Below are 20,320 nucleotides of genomic sequence, written 5' to 3'. Positions count from 1 at the left end.
GACAGTTTATGCATCCATTCGACGAAATTAGACTGTCAATGTATTAAGTATTAGCCGTTGTTCTGATCACTTAGCAGTTCAGGCTCACTTAAAAGTTACAGCAATTTTTAAGGAATCTGATAGTTACCACAACAAATAAAGCCATGTAGTTGTGGTAACTTATCCTGTTCGGTGGCTATTAAATGACTAACCTGTCATTCAAATACAGACATCTTGGGTGTTTCTTGGGTAGTCTAGGCTCGAGAAGATGGAGTCTCTGATCCTTATTTAAGCCATGTGCATAATTTTAAGTGTATAATCATATGAATGAGCACATGTGCGTGCACACACACACACTCACACATACACACTACAACTACTACTACATACAAAACATACTTAACTTCCACTCCTATCCTGAAGGAAAAGAAAACTAATTCCTACATCCTCATCTCTTTGAAGATTCTAGAAGCCCATGTTTATGTCAGTCTGCGGCTCTCATTCTTCATGCACACAGGCTTCTTCTCATCTCTAACCTGTGCCAACTTTACTCTAAAATGTGATCCACGGTCCACCAAGGCCTCTACTCCCAACCAGTGGGTCTCCAACTCAAGGCAAGGCGATCACAGATCCAGGGGTCGGCTGCACGTAAAACCCCGCACAGCGAGACCAGTTTTGATAGGTCACAAAAGAATAAAAAAAAAGTAAAATTGGAAAGTCTCTTTCACCTGCAGTTGAATCTCAGTGTTCGCTGAACCCTATGATAGATCAGATATGATATATCAGCCTAGGAATTAAAGTTTAAAAGAGATTTGCTTCGTTTTTATATATGTGTATGTGTGTAAGTATATGCATGTGAGTGGGGTTTCCTGGGCCGGAGGAGGGTTTCAGGACTCCTGGAACCAGAATTACAAACAGTTGTGATCTACCTCATATATATGCTGGGAATCAAACTCAGGTTCTTTGCAAGAGCAGTTCAGGCTCATAACTGCCAAGCCTGTGTCAGCAATGATAACTTTAGTACTGAGAATCATTTTCCTTAGAAAAAACAACTCTTCAGCACCCACACCTCTCATGATCACCCCTGCCTGGATGGCCATTTTCCGTGGTTTGACTTGTTGAATCCTCTTGCTCTTCTCTTTGTTCTCTCCCAGCTCGTTGTCCACCTCTTTCAGTTTGGATTTCCGTGACTTGCTCCTCCTCTTGAATGATGCCTGCATCGTCCCTTTTCGCTGTGCAAATCCTGCCAGATGTTTTGCCAAACAACAAACAATCCTTTCTTTCTCTTAAATTCATCTGCTTCTAATCCAGATGAACAATCCATTCTGTTCTTCTTCCTGCTCCTAGCCATTTCCCAACTCTCCCACCCTGCCCCAGGCCACACTGAATGCTCACAACCCTTTCTGCTTTCTGTGTTCTCAGACTTCAAGTGTAGCTAGAAAACATTGTTTTTAAATTGCATCTGAACTGATCGTGTACAGATGTTTTTGTCTTCTGAGTCTTCTCAAAACAAAATGGTACAGGTGTCTATGTGGTGTTGCTACTGTATTGGGAATTGTGAGTGATCTAGAGGTGGTTCCGTGTATGTGGGGAGACGCCTATCGGTTATAAGCAACTGTTAGGACATTTGGTGTAAGGGACTTGAGCATCTACGAATTTGGGTATCCGTGGGAGGTCTTGAAACCAGTTCCTCCATAGAAACTATAAAACATGGTCTCAGTGCTCAAAGAGCTTACACTCTAGTAAGATGTTTCAAAACAGCAACCAGATGTGGTGTGCTCAAGAAATCCCAACAGTGTACTAGGTGCAAAATGAGGAGTATAGAACTTGTGGGGGATTAAAGAGGAAATAAACTCATCACTTGACTAATAATAGCAATACCACAAGCAGCTAATGGAATGGCACTTACTTTGTGCCATATCAGCCTTTTATATGCAAAGGATTTTGTGGCGAGCCTCTCAGATGGCATGTCGGAGGCTATTATCTTCCCCACTGGTGGGTATACCCGCTCTGAGATTTTGTGGCGAGCCTCTCAGATGGCATGTCAGCGGTTCTTATCTTCCCCGCTGGTGGGTATACCCGTTCTAACTGGGACAAATGAGAAAGCTGCACGAGAAAAACCTATTAGAGCAGGATGGCTCTTCAAGATGGAATCCAATCTCAACTAACAGTTGGGCGAGTGTTCTTCCTTCCTGAACCCCAGGTGGCTTTAACCCTCCAATGCCAGCCTGGTCAGGAACTCTATGTGACTCATTGAGGGTCCCACAAAGAGACCCTCAGGACAGTCCCTTCAACACTCTGTCTTTTAAGAGCCCACATTGTGCTTAGTTTCTACTTGGTGAAGTTCTATGAGATTCCAGTATTGGGTTCTTTTACATCTACAACAATAATCATTCCTCAGGATTTAACACATTACAAAGACCCAGAAGAGCTGGATGACCCAGCACTCCCTGTGAGAACTTGGACCTTTAGACATTCTCACACCTTCCTGCCAGAGGACTTGGACCAAGACAAAAAAGAGCCAGAGTACCTTGGCAATTATTTCTCTTCAAATAAGCCAGGTCCAGTGATTGGTGTGAAGGACTGTTCAGACTCCTCTTGTTTCTGGTTCCTGCCAGCCCAGAAAGAAGAGTTGTGCCATTTGTAGTGAATTCATTAAATGCAAAATTCTGCTCCCATCTTTTTTGTTTTCTTGCCCTCCTGGCAGACAGAATCCCAGAGGTAGCATAAATACTTCTATTCCTTTTATTTTTTAATCCTCTCTTCTTTTGCCCTCTTTTCTTTCTCCTCCTCTCCTCCTTCTCTTCTTCCTCCTCCTCCCTTCTTCTCCTCACCCTTCTCCCTCTTTTCTCTCTCTACTACTACTGGGGCCAACATGGAAGACAGACTTTACCAAGAGGTCACTGATGACCATGACAGAAAATGAAAGTTATTTGCTTGTAGAAAACTTTCCATGTATGAACCAAAAATTCTCGTATCTTTTTTTTTTTTTTTTTGGGCCAGAGTTACAGTTCTCTACAATGAGTAAGGCATTTCCCGGTGGTTTGGAAGTTGCTTGACTTTGCACTATTGGAGGAGCAAAAAACATACAAACAGGAGGAGAGGGAGTAGGAACTGGGATTGATATGTAAAATGAGAAAAAAATAGGGTGTTTTTAAAATTAATTAATTAAAAAAACATATAAACAGAATGGCCATGATTGATCTCCTGACTGGGCATCCTGGGAAGTTGGCAAGATGGGTATCTTGCTGTCTGACATACTTCCTTTCCCTCCCGCCGTCTTCCTGAGGAGCCCATCTTCATGGATTTGTCCTACGTCCCTTTTCTTCCATATTATAGAGTTGAGTCCCTCTACCGAAAGTTACAGTTGTCATCTCCACTTTGGGTCCCATTCTCTTGAATCTATCCAGGACTCGTCACCAGAGAGCATCATCTTTTCTCCATCCCTTTAGTCTTGCCATCTCAATAAGCTTCACTTAATGTTTAATCAGCTCCAAGTATTCTGCTTTTAAAATAAAAACAACCCGTGTTTTCTGCCTCTCTCATCAACCATCCCTTTTGCTTTCTCCACCTTTGGAGAAATAAATAATGTCCCCACTCCTCCTCTCAACTTGTAAAAGCCAGTTTCTGTCCTTATAGACTGCTCTCGTCGGATCAATTGCAGTCTCTTTGTTCCTAAAACTAGAGCTACTTTTCTCTTTTGTGGACTCAAGGTGGTAGTTGGCATTGCCTGCCACTTCCTGCCTGTTATAGGAGTTGGAGTAAAGGTGAGGCTAATGGTTTCAGGGGGAGATGGCAGCTTAACCAGTCATGTGCTGCCTAGAAACTGCCAAGACACATTTGATTAACTAAGTAAAGCTTGTAGTGATATTACATGTATATTATCATCAGGTTAAATAATTTTTTATAATTTTTAGCAGGTGTCTGAAACTGTGATCAACATTTTGGTTCTATTGTTTTATCTTCCTAACAACTCTGTGCACTGGCCACCTCTGGTTATTTCACTTTTTAAAAGGTAATAAGATGCTCAGAGCTGCCATTAGGTAAGATACAAAGATCACATTTGACTCCAATGCAGGCTACCTCTGGAATATATGACTTTTCTTATGGTGCTGTGATAAAACCCAAAGCCTTGTACACGCTAGGATGCTCTGAACTGCATCCCAACAATTTACTTTCTCTGCTATATACAAAATTTATATTATGCACATAATTTTATGTTTTAAAATATAAAACACACATATTAGAAAGGTACCACATAATATCTTGATGTATATATATATTATATATATTATATGTATCTGTATTGTATGTATGTATATACATATTGGGTAGTATCTTAGTCAAGTTAAATATATATGTCTTCTCAGAACTAATTTCTTTATGCTAAAACTGCCTATATCCTTCTTTTGCCTTTGAAATGTACAGGGCATTTCTGCTGTTATATAATAGCACAGTGGGGTTTCTTACTCTCATCTGACGGTCTCTAATGCCTTGGCAACTCCTGTTCCATGTTCCTTCTTAGACACTTATGCTGGGGTTTCTTTACCATCAGCTTCAGGTACCCGTGGATGTCCTCAGGCCTAAATCTTCATTCACATACAGACTCCAGCATCCCTTAGTCAAATTCTCAAGAGCAGAAGAGGAACCAGCACATTCGAAGACAGGGACACACCCAAGAACTCAGATCCAGTGCTGATCACTTGACAGGCACCCCCAGCACCGTGGGCAGATCTGCCTGATTGAAGTCAGGCAGCCAGATGTGCAAGGGAGCCATGTCAGGTTCCTTCGAGCGTGTAGCTTCATTATTCCTATTTCCTGATGACAGATAGACTGCATTCCAGTAAACAGAATTTATTCACAGTCATTGCTCGAATTTTAAAGTTAAGGTTTCCACTCTTCCTGTACCTTAATCATACTCATAGAATCCGAAGTACTGTGTCGTAATGTCCTCAGCTACTGCTATGCTGGCAACAACGTTCCTTCGTCTCCATTCTTTCCCTCTTCACATTTATTTGTTTATTTATTTGGCTCTTGAGTAGCTTTCCAGCACCTTCATTGACAGGACTTCGTAGTGTAGGAAATGTAGTCAAAAGTTCCTTCACCGTGGCTGGCTTGTACTTTCTGATGAGCGAACACAAGTACTCTTAAGAACTCAGTGAGCTTTCTTGGTGCTGATTCCCAGAAGTGAGTTTTTATATCATTAACAACCACTTTTTTAAAAAATTCATAACTTGCAGCATAGGACACAAGGAAAGATATTCTGGATACTTGCTGGTTGGAGAAACACTCCAAAATATTCTTCTTAGGTTCATAGAAAGAGCAATTCCTCACTGAGCTTCTTTGCTTCATCCCTAGGGACAGGATGAGAACTTCAGTCAATGTTGTGGGTGACTCTTTTGGGGCTGGGATCGTCTATCACCTCTCCAAGTCTGAACTGGATACCATCGACTCGCAGCACCGAATGCATGAAGACATCGAAATGACCAAGACGCCGTCGATTTACGACGACACGAAGAACCATAGGGAAAGCAACTCTAATCAGTGTGTCTATGCTGCACACAACTCTGTCATCATAGACGAGTGCAAGGTACCTTTCCCATTCCTGGATATCGAGACCTGCATATAAATAGTGCATGCCGGACTTCTTAAAAACACAAAACCCTGCATCCATTCTTACCATGCTTTTGTAAGGAATCATGTAACCCAAGCTTCCATGAGGCCCAGATCATCCCACTCTGCATGGTGGAGAAATCAGTAAATCTAACTCCAAAAGAACAAGCAGTTGCTTGTTTCAACAGATTCCCTCATTCACCTCACTCCTCTAATTTGGCCAATTTTTTTCACTTGTTGGGACAAGAATTTGTGATCGTTAGAGCTTTGATGGCCTTCAGATATTCTCTTCCTCAAAGGAAGGGTCAAGAAAAATGTTGATCAAGTATCATTGACTTTATGTAGCATGAGTATTCCTCCTTACTCTGTATTATAAATTCCTTTTTTTTTAAAGTTTGATTGGCTGTCATCCTTTTATTTTTTTTATTTTTGGATGGAAGGGTAAGTTTTAGTCTGACTTTTTTTTCTTTTTATTTTCTTTCTTTCTTTCTTTTTTTTTTTTTTTTTTTTTTTTTGCATCCCAAATAGGGATGCCGTTCCAAGAATAACCATCTTTCCAAACAGTTACCCAGAATCTTTTTAAAATGCTAGGTATCACACACTCCAGTTCTCCTGCACTGTGGGTGTTCTGGGTTCTCCTCCAAGCTGTTGGGTGCCAAGTCTGTAAGCTTGACGGGTCCTTGCTGGCCTTCACTGTAGCTAACCTGACGTTGTTAAAGGTATACTGTTGTGACCAGAGCGATGCAAACCTGGAGACCCTGGTGGTGAGAGAAGGGTTGGCTTGCTGAAATGGTTGAGTGTGTGGCTGAGGCCGGTTTGAGTCAACGGAGATCCCTGCTGCCTTTTTGACTCCTGCTGGAAGATCCTGCTTAATCTTCGCACTGTGGTAAATCTTGAGTTATTCCAAATAACTCCATGGTTTCTGCCAGAGAGCTAAGGCTAACAGGAGCAATTCCATCGACCAGACTGGATGATGGGTCTGTAGTACTTGTAGACCAGAGAGCCTTGCTTGTTCCCTCTGCATCAAGTACATGTGCAGATGAGTCAAGGCTCTGCTACAAACTGAGGCGTGTGACTACTCATTGATCAACTGACAAGGCAAAAGTGATGTCTATTTTTTAAATTTCAGACAAATTTTTGGGTCAATAATCCATTTTCTTGCTTTGTTAGTGTTTTTCACATCCAAGTGAACATGTTAAGTTCCTTTACACACACACACACACACACACACGTTAGTTTGGATCTTTGGATCAAAAAGGGTCAGTATTCTCATGAAATGATTTTTATCTTATATTTATCAAGTATTTATTGTGTGCCTTGTATGATTTAGTGGTGTGTGTCCCCTCCCCCATGACATCGCATGTGTTTTGTCATTCACCAAGTGTTTACTGAGTGCCTGTCCCTGTAAGGCATTGACTATGTCCTGGGGCTATGCAAACAAGAACATGCACTATAACACAAGAAAGAAGATTTGAACTCAGATTATTTTCACTCAAGGAAACATAGGATGAGATGCAGGAATAACCATATGTATTTTTTGTTTCGCTATTATGTGAAGAAGAATCCCAGTTAACTCAGGAGCCCTTTGGGTGACTTTTCAAAGGGCTTCATGGAACCGAATGTGTTTTGAAAAGGAAGGAGTAGAGCTATGGAAATGTCTTTCTTTTTCAGACTCACTTTCCTCTTCTTAAAGATTGCAGAAAGCTGGGAAGTGATGGTGCAAGCTTTTAATCCCAACACTTGGGAGACAGAGGGTGGAAAATCTCTGAGCTCGAGGCCAGCTTGGTGTATAGATGGAGTCCAGGACAGACAGAGCTACACTAAGAAAGCTTGTCTGGAAAGACAAAAATCAAAACAAAGCAAAGCAAAATATTGTAAGTCTATTTACCACATGTTTTAAAGAAAACTGCAAAGGTAAATAAAGGGAATAAATGGATCCTGTCGCTATAAAACAAGCCCATACATAGTGGCATGTGGTCTCCATCCAGCATTATTGTGCCCAGACTCCCCAACAGTGCCTAGGCTGTTGTAGGCACTCAGTGCGTATTTGTTGACTAAACTGCACTAGCATCTTGATTCCATGTCGTGTCTAGATAGCCCTTTTATTGCACAGTATCATACAGCGAGTTGCTCAATCTCTCCATAAAATTGACTACCTTATCAACCACCTACATCTGTCTTTGACAATTAGCATTTAGATGGTGTCAATATTCAATCTGAGCAGGCCCTGAGGATAACGTATCTGGGTGTACCGGTTTCATAAGTATCTCAGATGCTTGCCTTTTTAGGGAGGCGATTGACTTTAGCTCTTCGAAGAGGAGCAGATCCTCGGTCTTGTCCCTCTGGTACCTGTGTCACTGGTGTAGAAGGCAGCCAGAGCTATGTGCACAGAAGCACACCTTTCCACAAGTATCCGGCTTGCACCCATTCATTTCTTTGAACTTCTTTCCAGTCAGCTCTCAGCTTCACCCCCTTTTAGGTCCAGTTTTTAGAGCCCAGCAGGAAGAGTGTCAATGCTTGTTGCCAAGGCCCTACCCTTGGTTGAGCAAGACAGGTGTAGAGTGGGTTTGGGAGAGAACTTTTCAGCTTTCTTTGGGCCGGGAGGGGGACAAGTGCCAGAAAAAGCCACTGTTTCCACTACTTCTGAAATACAGGTCCCAGTATTTACACACAAAAAAAGAACACATCCCACATGTTGTATGGTTCCCCCAGGATGCCACATCGTGATGGATAACTGTGCGCTGCTGTCGATCTGATTGATTACTGAGAGCAAAACAAGCACATTCGAGGTCACCAGGAATAGGCGGGCTTCTCCAGTCTGTCCCTGGCAGTCCTTATTGGCAGTTTGGTGAAGGGGAAACCAGTTTGCTGCAGCTCTGGTCAAAACATTTCAAGCGTTGTTATGTCATGCCGGTCTCTAACTCCTAATGGTAGTTGGGAGCTATGTAATAGTCGATTAATTCTCATTGGACTAACAGCATGAGAGGCATCCCTGCTAACTGCATGGGCTTTTTAATGGTGGGAGAGGGGCTGGGGTGTGCTAATGGGAATTGAAAGAACGGGTAGGTTTTTTTATTTTCATTGCATGGTTCCCGAAGGTCACTTGGGTCTCTGTTCCTAGCATGCTGCATGCTCTAGATGCATGCATTTCATTTCCACTTGGGTAAAAAGGAGGTCAGACTTCTTTCAAACCTTGCTGCATTTGTCATGTCTCCATATTCTAATGCTTCCATAAATCCAGTCTCTTCATTATGTGGAATATCAGTCCTGGGTTTAAGTTTACACATGACGTTGAGGACAGACAGACGGAAGGTAAGCTAGGACACCTGCTTAGAAGTGGATGGGAAGGCTTCCCTCCTGCATAAAGGTTCCGTTTGCTCTGGGCCAGAAAAAAATAACGTACGGTTTGCTAATTATAGGTCCCTAGGTGTTTGCATTGAAATGATTTGGAATACATTGCCACTGATCTCCAACTTTTAAACTCCCCCCCCCCCTTTTCATTTCTCAAGTCAAGATAACATATTCAGTAAAGACAAAACATCATCATTTCAGTAATTAAGACTAAACATGTATGAAATTCACCTGGCCTCACTGTGGCTGAACCTTTCACATGCATGAGTAGAAGTAGCTGCCTAATTCTGGATTTCTGTCTGTATGGTTGTATGGACTAGCACGTAGCACTTACTGTAATTTCAGGATTACAGTAATATGTAATGAATCTCTGGGCACTGAGATTCCCCACAACCCTAAAAATATTGTTGAAGCTGTCCCTGCAATGCTGAGTATCTGTGATTCCTCAATACCCTCCAGGCAAATATAATTTAATTCTCTATCCGCCGTTGAACACCAAGATGGCTTTAAAACTAATTTTGAAGGAATAGCACTTAAAACTATGGTTTCAGCTTGGATCTGGTGCTTCTCCACATGACCCATGGGTAGTGTTTCTTGTGGTTCGTGGCCTGTAAGTTGGATGTTGATGGTAATTGTTTTCAGGTAACTCTGGCGGCCAATGGAAAGTCAGCTGACTGCAGTGTTGAGGAAGAGCCTTGGAAACGTGAAAAATAATGACCTGAATCTCAGCCAATTCTTGAATAAACTCCCCAGCGTATCTTATGGTAAAAGATGCTCTAAACAGGCTTCCTTTGCGAAAGGAAAAATGCATATATTTCTATGTTTACTTAATCTGTTAGCCGAGGCTTAGAGGAGTTGTTGTGCACCGTGATGACAGGCACCGTGCTGTGTCTTTGCCAAATAATGCTTCATAACTGTCTAATTTTCTTACTTGTGTTACTGTCTGGATGGATGCTCCTGGAGAAACCACTTTGAACAGAAGACACGTTCTTGCGAGCTTCCCTGTGTCTCGATGCAGACCTGTGTACGCTGTTTCCCCAGGGAGACAGGATGAAAGCAGTGTGGTACACGCCAGGGACTGGAGACAGTGAGCACACGCAGTATGGTATTCCTTAAAGTGTTCATGGCTCACCTTGTTCTGCACTAAAGATTCTGCTAGAAGCCTCTAGAAGTTCCTCCTCTCCAACCTGTAGAGTCAGCACCTGCGTTGAGCTGAAGCATCTGTTGTAGGGAACTCTGACGACTTACAATTTGGGTACTATCTAAGTTAAATGTTTCAGAGTTTCAGTGGGTACCCATACTCTTGGAAGGCAGGTGACCCTGGAGCCTATCACAGCTGCTCTGCCTTCTATGTGTGTGTGTGTGTGTGTGTGTGTGTGTAGATGAAAAATGGGGAATTTAAAATTTGAAAATGAACTAGGAATTATCTGCACGTAACTACTACATACCTTGAGAAAAGTAGGAGAACATAGTCAATCTAACTTTTAACCAGACTTAAATATTCAAGCACACTTGTTTGATTTGCATTCAGACAGTAGAGTGAAGTTGTGTGATCGTCTGATCTGTTTGCATTTGTTCCACGCATAAGATTCTCATTTGAGTTCCTAACAAAAAGATTTTCAATATCCAAATTGCTTCCATCACACTCTAATCCGTCTACATTGCTGAGCATTTTAGCTTCCTCACACAGAGGGACACATGTTGACTATGCCTCTTTTCGTATCATTTTGATATATAACATGTAGAAAGTGTTCCATTTTATAAAGGGCCTGAAAACCATCCCAAGACACAAAAGCATTCTTCCTCTTCAGTGAGAAAGGAACAGCAAGCCAACCTCTATATAAAACCCTGTAAAGGTGATATTCCCAAGACAGAGTGCAGGCAGCCTCAAAGCATCAAGTAGGGACAAGGAATGACTCCACACGACCTCCCAGGTAGAATCCTTTCCAAGGGCTGTGAAAGTCTGAAGGAAGAAATAGTATAATTGGCACAGCATGGTGGTTTGCCTGTGATATGCAGCCAATGAATCCTTAATGATCAGTTGTGCAAGCTAAAATTCTGTCTCCACTATTATCTTCTGATGAATAACCCACAGTATTTTCCTAAGATTCCTGGGTTTAAGGGTGAGCTGGGAACTTGAGTAACCGAGAAACAGAACACATTTGACTCTAAAGAGCAGATAGAACCTGGTCTATAGGTCAAAGTACATACGTCTTCCGAGGCCAATAGAGCTGGGGAGACTTTCATAAATAAGAGTAGGATACAGTGTCTCTGACAAAGGGTACTGCGACATTGTCTCTCTTTGAGTTCTGTGACTTCTCTCCTTCAAATCAGACAGCTTGGAAACATACAAAAGACAACAGATTCCTGGGTTTTGTTTGTTTGTTTGTTTGTTTTATTTTGTTTTAATCTCATAAACCTTAATTGTTTTTAAACAAGGACCACCATGGAGCAGTATTAACTGAATTATTTATTTATTTTTTCGGTTTGGTTTTTGGCTTTTGAAACAAGGTCTTGCTGTGCAGCCCAGGCTAGCTTCAAACTCACAGCCTTCCTGCTCAGCCTCAGTTCTAAGATGGGCACCAGCGTATCAGCTGGCAGATGGTTTTTGAGGGCTGTTTGTTTTCACCTTCATTTGAAGGACAGTTAGCAGGGTAGCTATGACAGGCAATGAATCCCTTATAGAAGACAAGAGGGACCAAGATGACAGTCTTTGGTGTAGCCGTGGAACTGTTCCAGATAGCCTGAAAGTGGTACCCACTACTCCCGTAGGAAATGCTTTCCTACCTGTGTAGATGTATCTAGGGAAGGCATCCAGGAGCATGCTGGGTTTTGCTATGTGTGTTGGGGGACGTCTTTCCATACAATGGTTCTCCCCAGATCGTTACTTATACATTGACCTTTTCTCAAAAGCAGTCACATGATGACAATGTGTGCTGTCGTTTCATAGTCTGCCTGAAAACCTTTCTAGTTTGCTTTGTCTTCAGCTTGTCCCTAGCTGTCCCATCAACCTATGTCAGAGGGCAGTGATTTTAGGAGAGCCAAGGGACACTGCTTCCCTAGTCGGGTTTTGCTGATTTCAGATTACATACCTGGTCTCACAAGAATTGTAGATCTGAATGTCCAGTCTCTTATGTGTAGTTCTCTCTCTCTCTCTCTCTCTCTCTCTCTCTCTCTCTCTCTCTCTCTCTCTCTCTCTCTCTCTCTCTCTCTCTCCCTTTCTCTAAAACACACACACACACACACACTGAATGTGTCATCACATACACTAAATCTAGGGAGGTTTGTATTTTGGTACTTTGGTAGCCCTATTCCTTAAATGGATTCAGTTGTTACTTGTTAGGAAACAAAATCATTTCAGAAGCAAACCAACCAAGCAGACATTCAGCCTTCCATTTCTCATCCTTTCCCTTTGAGAAGCAAGAGGAATTAATATTCAGCTATTGAGTAAAACCCAGCAAAGCCAATCCAGTCAGTGAATAAGATGATTGTTTTGAAGGTAGTGTTTAACCTTAGATTTCTGAGGGTAGCCTCTCCATATACAGTCATCAGGATATAAGCACACAAAACCTCAGTAAAGGCCTGGAGGTGATTTTAGGACCACAAGGTTACAACCAGATTCTGTTTTTTACTTCCTGTTGGGTATAGCAAAAGCCTGTGTGGTCCCATTGCCTGTAGAATTTTCATGCTCCATAGAAGACAAATGGCCTCTTCTCTCTCTAGTCAGCTTGGACAGTCAAGAGTGAAAGGCTACTGAAATGTCCCTGGATGGAGACTAAGAAAGCAGAGAAGTGGGTAGGAAGAATTCAGTGTAGGGGACAGTTTCTGCAAGGGGATGCTGGGAGTCTCAATGGTCAGCTGACCAGGTCTCGGGTAATTTCCTGTGATGGCTGGAAAATCATGCCGCATGCAGATACAATTATCTAGAGGACCTCTCTCACTGAGATATTGGGAAACTTATCTCTGGGGTCCTCAGAAAAAAAACCCAATCCTGCCTTGATTTGCAAATAATCTCCCGTTTGTCCTCCAAAGCAAATCACTCTAACTTTTTGGTTTTGTCAGGACCCAGGCTCTCGCTTTTGCGTGATTTCTCTCATGCAGCAGAGCAATAAATCCAAACAGGAGTTCCCACACTTGTGACTCGGGTAGACAAGTCTGAGCAGCTCTGACCTTTGATGACTGAGACTGCAGCAGTTACAGCCCAGGGGCAGCTCACCCAGCTTCTGCTCTCTGTCGTGGGCTTCACACTTTTGCTTATTTTCCAGCCTAATTCGTGATAAACCGAGAAGAAGGACCAGATGGGATTTTCCCATATTGGGATACTTACGGGACCCCAGGGCCAAGGACTGTAGGAAGATACAGTGTCTCAAGTGAGGGTTTCCTAAATCAAGTTGTCACTGAATATTCATGGTCTTGGCATCTGTAGAAATTTCTGGCTATACCCAAAAGAAGGGTCACTGCGTGCCAACCAAGTCAGGTGGCAAAAGTGACAGCTATCTTTTCGCGGGTGGAGTGATATAAAATCTGCTCAAAAACACCCATCGGTTTAGGAATTTCCCTAAAACTCTCTTCCCAGTTCACTGCTCTCTTCCTTTCTTTCCATCCCATTGCTCAACAGTCAGGGTGGTAAATAAATGATCATGTAGTTATGTGGGGGTTGGCCGGGGAGGAGACAGCAGATCTTAACTGAGTAATATCCAGTCTCACTGCCTAAACCATAATTAGGCAACGGCACAGGGATGCTTAAAAACAACGTGGTTTGGGAGAGGAAACATTTGATTTAGACACTGCCTCCTTGTAGCTGGGTGGCTTACACAGGCCACTGTCCGTCAGTGCTTCTCTCGCTTCCATATGAGAAGGAAAGGGATTGGACCAAATGACTAAAGTCTAGCTCTGCGCATGTACTTTTCTGATCTCTACTTTACTCTCTTTAATCTTCAGAGGCTTCCTGGTCTAAAGCATGGCTTATTTGCATTTTAAGTTGTAAAAACCCACAATAACGAATAATTGGTTTAGATGTCCCTCCCCCCCCCCCCGCATTCCCTTTGGGCGACTCCAGCTCAAGCCTCTATTCATCCCATCCTTTACAAATAAGCTTGGAGAGCTACCATTTTAACCCATACTTTAACCCACGGTAAATTTTTTTTTGAAAGATTCCTTTAACCTAAACTCACTGTTCTCACAGGAGCGGCCATTCTGCCCAGGGAAATCCTCTGCAGAGTCACGGTGAGGGACCAGACACCTCACAGATGCTCTTGGGCTCTTGCATCATGCCTGCTGTGGCAACAGAGCTCACTCCAAATACTCAGCCCACACCATTTTCCCCAAACAGCCCTAATTGCCAAACCTGTGTGGGAACTTGGGAGGCTCTGGCAAACAAGCTTGAACACTCCTGACATTTGGTGCGAGATTCACACAACCACAGCAACCATCTCCACGTACCTTTCCCTCCACATGCGTGCCGTGCAGGCGTATACATCTATTCCTGAGCCAGGGAGCCACACCTTTCCTCCAGAGGGACGTGCAGGCAGATTTGAAAGTTTCCCTCTTGGTTTGCTTGCATAATGGACAGAACATTGTAGGGACGGACGCCGTCACTTATAAGAGGGGTGTTTTCCCGTTTGCTCGAGCCCTTTCCTGTGTCTCTAGTTAGGATGTTGTAAGCCCACTTACCCTCTCCGGTTCTGTTGTAATAGGCCATAGCTTGCGTGTTTGCCCTCTGACCAAATTTCTGCTAGAGTGGAGTTGATATGTCTAGTGCAGTGGACATCTTCTTGCCAGAAAAGATTTCAGCTCTTCAGATTTGGGCATGCAAGATGAAAACGAGGTCTAAAAGGGTTACCTTTTGCTGGTGGTAGTGATGGTGGTTGGGTGTCCCATATCCATCCCCCTGTCCCCCACCACCACCCCTACCCCAGCCTTGAGGTAGCAGAAGACCGGGAGCAGAGGAGAGAGATAATGTTTCTTAACTGACCCATTTGAGGTCGCTGTCGAAAAGTGAGAGATAAGGTCCCTGGGGAATAAGGTGCACACTACCACCGGGAATCATTTCCCATCAGCATTTTTTTTCCTATGCCATCTTCCAGTCTTGTTTTATTTTTTATCCTGTGACCCAGTTACCCATTCTGGTATTTTTAAAAGTCTTTCTGGTTGTATTTTGAGGAGTTTCTGTGCCGAGAACAAAATCTACTGTTGGAATAGACCTGTTCTCTGCAGAGCCAGTATGTAACCTAGACAATGGGTTCCTCTGGAGACACCCCCAATCCCTGGATGAGCTTTGGAACCTGACAACGACTGTTATCCTTGTTACCATCCTCTGGGACATGGGCATGATGCAGTCAGAGCCTTGCTGCTTCTGGGCTCTGTTTCTCCTCGTGGCAACTATTTACTCTGCCTGGAAACAGCCCGCTGCCTTTCCTAGGGGACAGATACACCACAAGCCAAGGAAGTTGATCAAACATATCCCTAAGGTTCCTCCCTGCTGGAGCAAATTCTCTGAAACACAGTCAGAAACTCGGCTCCCTGGTGACTTAATCCTCCATATTTCCCTTCCTGTCTTAAGAGTCTTTGGTACCCAGATTCTTCTACGGCTCACCTCAGCTTTTTCCCCTTCCTTCCTTCCTTCCTTCCTTCCTTCCTTCCTTCCTTCCTTCCTTCCTTCCTTCCTTCCTTCCTTCCTTCCTTCCTTCCTTCCTTCCTTCCTTCCTCTGTGAGAGCTCAGCATCCCACCTTCACGCTGCACATCACACTCAGATCATCTGGTCATATAGAGATTTGTATATATGAAAACAAACCTACTTTTGAGAGAAATTTTGTATATTCTTTTTCTATTTGTTTTCTACAGCTTGAGGAGAGAGCTGGCAAACTGTGAACTGAATTTATCTTGATGCCAGCAGATATATTTTAGCTTCCTGGGAAGAACCTGTGTTACTAGGGACAGCATATTGCCCTCTGATCAGTATTGCACCCTAAGTCTACAAAAGCTATTTTGGCCCAATCTTACATTCTTTCTTACACGAATCCCCAAAGTTCTTTGCTATTATTTATAAAGAGAAATATTTATAGTCCTGGATATTACAAGTTTAACCTTAATTTAGCCTTTAATAGTATTACGCATGTTTATATCTATTCTTCAAAAATCGTAAAGACTCAGAGTAGGCCGAAATAATGTATTTAGTATCTGTAATTTTTCAGACAGATATTTTCTTATGATATTTTCTATACAACCACATAGATAGAAGTGCAACTAATTTGAGCACAAGTTACTATAGCAATTTAGGGTTATCAGCTGTTTCTTGAGCATACAGCCACATTTGAGAAGTTTAGGAACTCGGTCCTTGACGATGCAATGAGTAACATGACCTAACTAGGCACAAGGAATTGCTCAACCCCCTTAGGTACTCAGGATGCGCATCTGGACAGCTAATCCTCCAATGCCAAGGAACGGGGATGACTTCTCTTCTCCCGGCACTGGACCTTGCTTTCCCAATCGACCATTCTAATTTTCCTTTCCCATAAGATAAAGGCTGGTGCTAACAGTGGGGTCTTTTCTATATCAGAGTCTTCTATACATTCCTAAACGCTTATGTGAAAATTGGCCTAGGAAAATGTTGAGTAGCAAAGACTGAGGATGAGTGGTAGGACAAGAATTAGGGACAGGTTAGGTGCAGTTTTGAGTCTTGCCAAGCAAAACGAGAGCAAAACCTCACATTGTTGCATGAATTGAACATATATTTTTAAAGAAAATTAAAGATAACGTATTTTTAGTACCCGGATTTCAGAATCCATACTGTGTCACTGGGGGACTGGAGGTGGGATTTAGAGGCACACTGAGTTTATTTAGGATAAACCCAAATAGATTAACCTCAGGTAGACATCAAACTATGTAACCTTCCCTCAAGGTAAACCAGTAGCCACGGAAAACACGCGGTGTCTTTCCTCCACCAAACACACTCTCTGAGGTGGTAGCAGGGCTAGTATTTTGCCGTGTTTGCAAGGGTAGTCTGTTACATAGAACACATGCTCGCATGTATTTGAACCTGCTTCTCATTAATGAACAGATTAGATGTGCCCTCCACTGGCTAAGATTGTACCTGTTTCCAAGCACAGCTAGCTGTCAGAGCATGGCGTTCTTGTGTGTACACGCTGACACTTGGTTCACGCATGAAGACAGTGCCTATGCACTTTGTGTAGTGATAATGTAGGTATTTGTGTGTAATTTCAGTGAAATGCTGTATAGATGTAATTTAATTTAAATGTTGTTCTTGCTGTTTATCTAAATGCAATAGATATGTTGATTGCTGTTTGGAATACTTTTTTTTTTGCCGTCTTGGGTATTTTCTAGGGGTTATTTCTCTTTCTCAATGTAATCTGAAGAACTTACCTGTGAAGCCTCCATACTGATGATTGTTTGCAAATCTATGTGTTCAGCACCTTTGTAAATACAACTCTGAGCAGGGATAGGGTTAAATGTGTGTCTTGCCACACAGCGAAAGGTCATTCCATGCCTGCATCCTTCCCATTCCATGCACTGGGGAAGTTGTGGTTGTCAAGGCCGAGGGAGGTTTAGAATGAGGACACTCATCTCCTGTCCTCCCTCACCAGAGGGCTGGTCCTATAGAGACAAAAGAAGGGGGGGCTCCCTCTACTCCTTGGCATGCTCAAATCATGTCTTTGGGGAAGAGTCAACCTCCTGGTTGTCAGATCTTCATCATGACATGATGCTCATGACCTAAGATTCTGAAGAGCCGTGTTCCCCTTGACGTCTTGAGTCAGAAAGCGAGGATGCATTTACTGATTAGCTGCTGTGCAGGTGAAACCCCCTGCCCCCACCCCCCCCCCCCAAAGCACAGTCCTGGCAGCATTGCACATTTGTCAGAAAACAACAGAATACTATAAGCACAGCAAGGCCAGGGGCCAGCAGTGGCCAGGGGCCAGCCTTGGCTGCGGCAGACAGCCAACGTCTGATGCGCTGATCCCAAGTATGTGACAGGAGTCTGATCTCCCTACCCAGAATGCCCTGCTTGCTTGTGTGAAGTGGATGAGAATGAGATTAACAAGGGCAATTTGATGCTGATGACCCAAACCACATCCCTCCTCATACTCACTGAATACCGTGCTGTGAGCTCTGGCGTTCCCGCAGCCCCTCCTTCTTTCAGAGATGATGAAGATGTGAAGTTCATTCATTTCCAGTGGCTGCTCCAGATATGTGGAGTGAGGGGATGTGGTGTCTGGGTCCTTCAAATTCTGGATGAGAACTGGACTGAAGGGAAAGTAGACTGTAGGCAGGATTAATGGTGTCCCTCAAGTTCACAGTCCCTGCTAGTCTGGTGTCATGTAGCATAGTGTATCTATAATAGCACGTGGTATTTAAAGACTAATGAATGGAAAAAGACGAGAAACTCAACTAATTTGGAGACTGTTTCTTATATATGGTACTAGGAAATACCTTGCTGGCAAAGCACATCTTGGGTAGCTGAGGTCTCCCATGTTTGTCTTCAATGTTTTTGTGATGTGAACTGATAACTGTAACATTTCCTGTGTAAAATAACTGGATACTCTTCATCTGATGGAAATAACCTGGGAATCCAATCCTTCACTAAGTGTTTTAACTTTTGTGTGTATATATATATATATATATATCATCAATAAATGTGGATTCCAGTTTCTCTTGGTGGTTGCCTATTCTTCGTTTCTTACTTTATTCTTTTAGTTACAGAGTGTTAGTTACATCTTCGGTGATCTTTGTGATAAAAGGATCACTGAATTATGGACCTAAATCTATAGTATTACAAATAAACATTTTTTTTTGAAAAATCTCAGTATACAATAGTCATGTCTAATGAAGTAAAGCTAGTGGAGTTGGGTGTTAGGATATGTCATTAGTGAACCAGCCATGACAGGTTAGCCCCTAACCTCAGAGGCTTCTAAAAGCCCTGTTCATGCAGCCTATCAATCCCTACTCAGTTAGAAAACCCTGCTCCTCACTGTCCTCATCCAGGGAGTGTTCAGTCCACTGGGGGCTTCTCTGGGACATCTGACATGAATACCTTGTGAGGAAATGATGTTTGTTTGGGATCATTTTCGGGGAAGTGGAAATGTCCAAGTTCAGGTGAATACGGTCAGCAAGAGCCTCATAATGCCAAAGTAGGTGACATTCCATGAGAGAAATGAAAGCAAGAGCGGTCAGTGTAGTGTTTAGAAGAGGAATACAAAGAATAATATGACACCCGCTTGCACAATAACCACCCATCCTCAAGGTAACCAGTCAAGTTATGTGGTACCTAATCCATTGCCTACAAGCAGACAGCAGTGTTTCTGAGCATGGTCTCTTGAATGACCTAATCATTTCTCACTGCATCCCACCTCTTAAAGGTCCCGTATCCCCTAACATTTTCACACGTAGGACCAAGCTTCGAGCACATGAACCTTGGGTACGAGAGATCCACATACAAACCACAACAGGAAGTAGGAGGGAGACCATCTCCATGTTTACCAGTGCAGGTAAAAAAAAGACAACAGAACCCATGCTCACCCTCAGTGCACATGATTCAGTGGCCAAAGCAAGTGGCACAGCTCTGCCTAACTTCAAGGGGGCAAGAAAGTTCAACTTCATCAAATACATGGCAAGAAAATGGACATGAAACTTTTCCTTGATCTCCTTAAACAGTCCATAAAAGACATAGTCAAACAGTTTCTTTGTATCCCAACAGAACAATCATATTCAGTCTTGTAAGAGAATTAGAACAATTATCCCTGAGGTATTGCACAGCAAGCATTAAAATGTCATATTCGAGAAATTAAACACAAGGTCTTCCAAGGAAGGATTGCTATAGACATGTTGAGGTGCTTGTGCAATGAACGTCCACTAGATAGTGACAGGCCCACATTTCACACTGCACCCCACTGATAGATGGGATGGATTTGTTCTCTTCCATTCTTGGGAGAAGAAAGAGGCATATATCTGATATTGAATAATCAAAATTCATAGACGTGACACAGCATAATTCATATCACTAAATGATGACAATTTACTTAAATTGTTGGTGAAAATGAACGTTTCATTTGATGCTTTCTTCCCTTGAAGCTAAGTGTGTGTCCCATTCACATGCATAACGTCACCAAAATCTCAATTACAGAAAGCATTCCTGGTGGCCGTTTTTCTTTAAGATGGCAAACATCTAAAACCAGAGTCAAGGTGAATATTTCAATGTTTAGAGTAGATACAACTCAACCAAGGTCAGCCAGGCCTTCCAAGGATGACACAGACTAGGAGAAACTTGAGTAGGACCATGAACCCATCACTCATGGGTCAAAAGTGGGAATCCATCCATTTGTGTGAGCCAAGTGTTGCTTTGTCACCAACAAAGAAGCAAGG

The 20,320-nt window shown here is 42.8% G+C and overlaps 1 protein-coding gene across 2 annotated transcripts in view; it reads left to right on the top strand.

Moving 5' to 3' along the window:
• Positions 1-18,611, top strand: part of Slc1a2 (solute carrier family 1 member 2) — a 131,972-nt gene extending 113,361 nt beyond the window's left edge. For both annotated transcript variants that reach the window (XM_057780396.1, XM_057780395.1), the window contains exons 10-11: positions 5,338-5,569; positions 9,586-18,611. In XM_057780396.1, coding sequence (XP_057636379.1) covers positions 5,338-5,569; positions 9,586-9,657 — 304 coding nt within the window. In that variant the 3' untranslated portion in view covers positions 9,658-18,611. The remainder of the gene's footprint in view (positions 1-5,337; positions 5,570-9,585) is intronic.
• Positions 18,612-20,320: the final 1,709 nt, after the last annotated feature.

This window comes from Chionomys nivalis, chromosome 9 (assembly GCF_950005125.1).
Source record: "Chionomys nivalis chromosome 9, mChiNiv1.1, whole genome shotgun sequence".
Taxonomy (NCBI): domain Eukaryota; kingdom Metazoa; phylum Chordata; class Mammalia; order Rodentia; family Cricetidae; genus Chionomys; species Chionomys nivalis.
The sequence above is the reverse complement of the archived record's forward strand: the minus strand, read 5'-3'. Positions and strand labels throughout refer to the sequence as shown.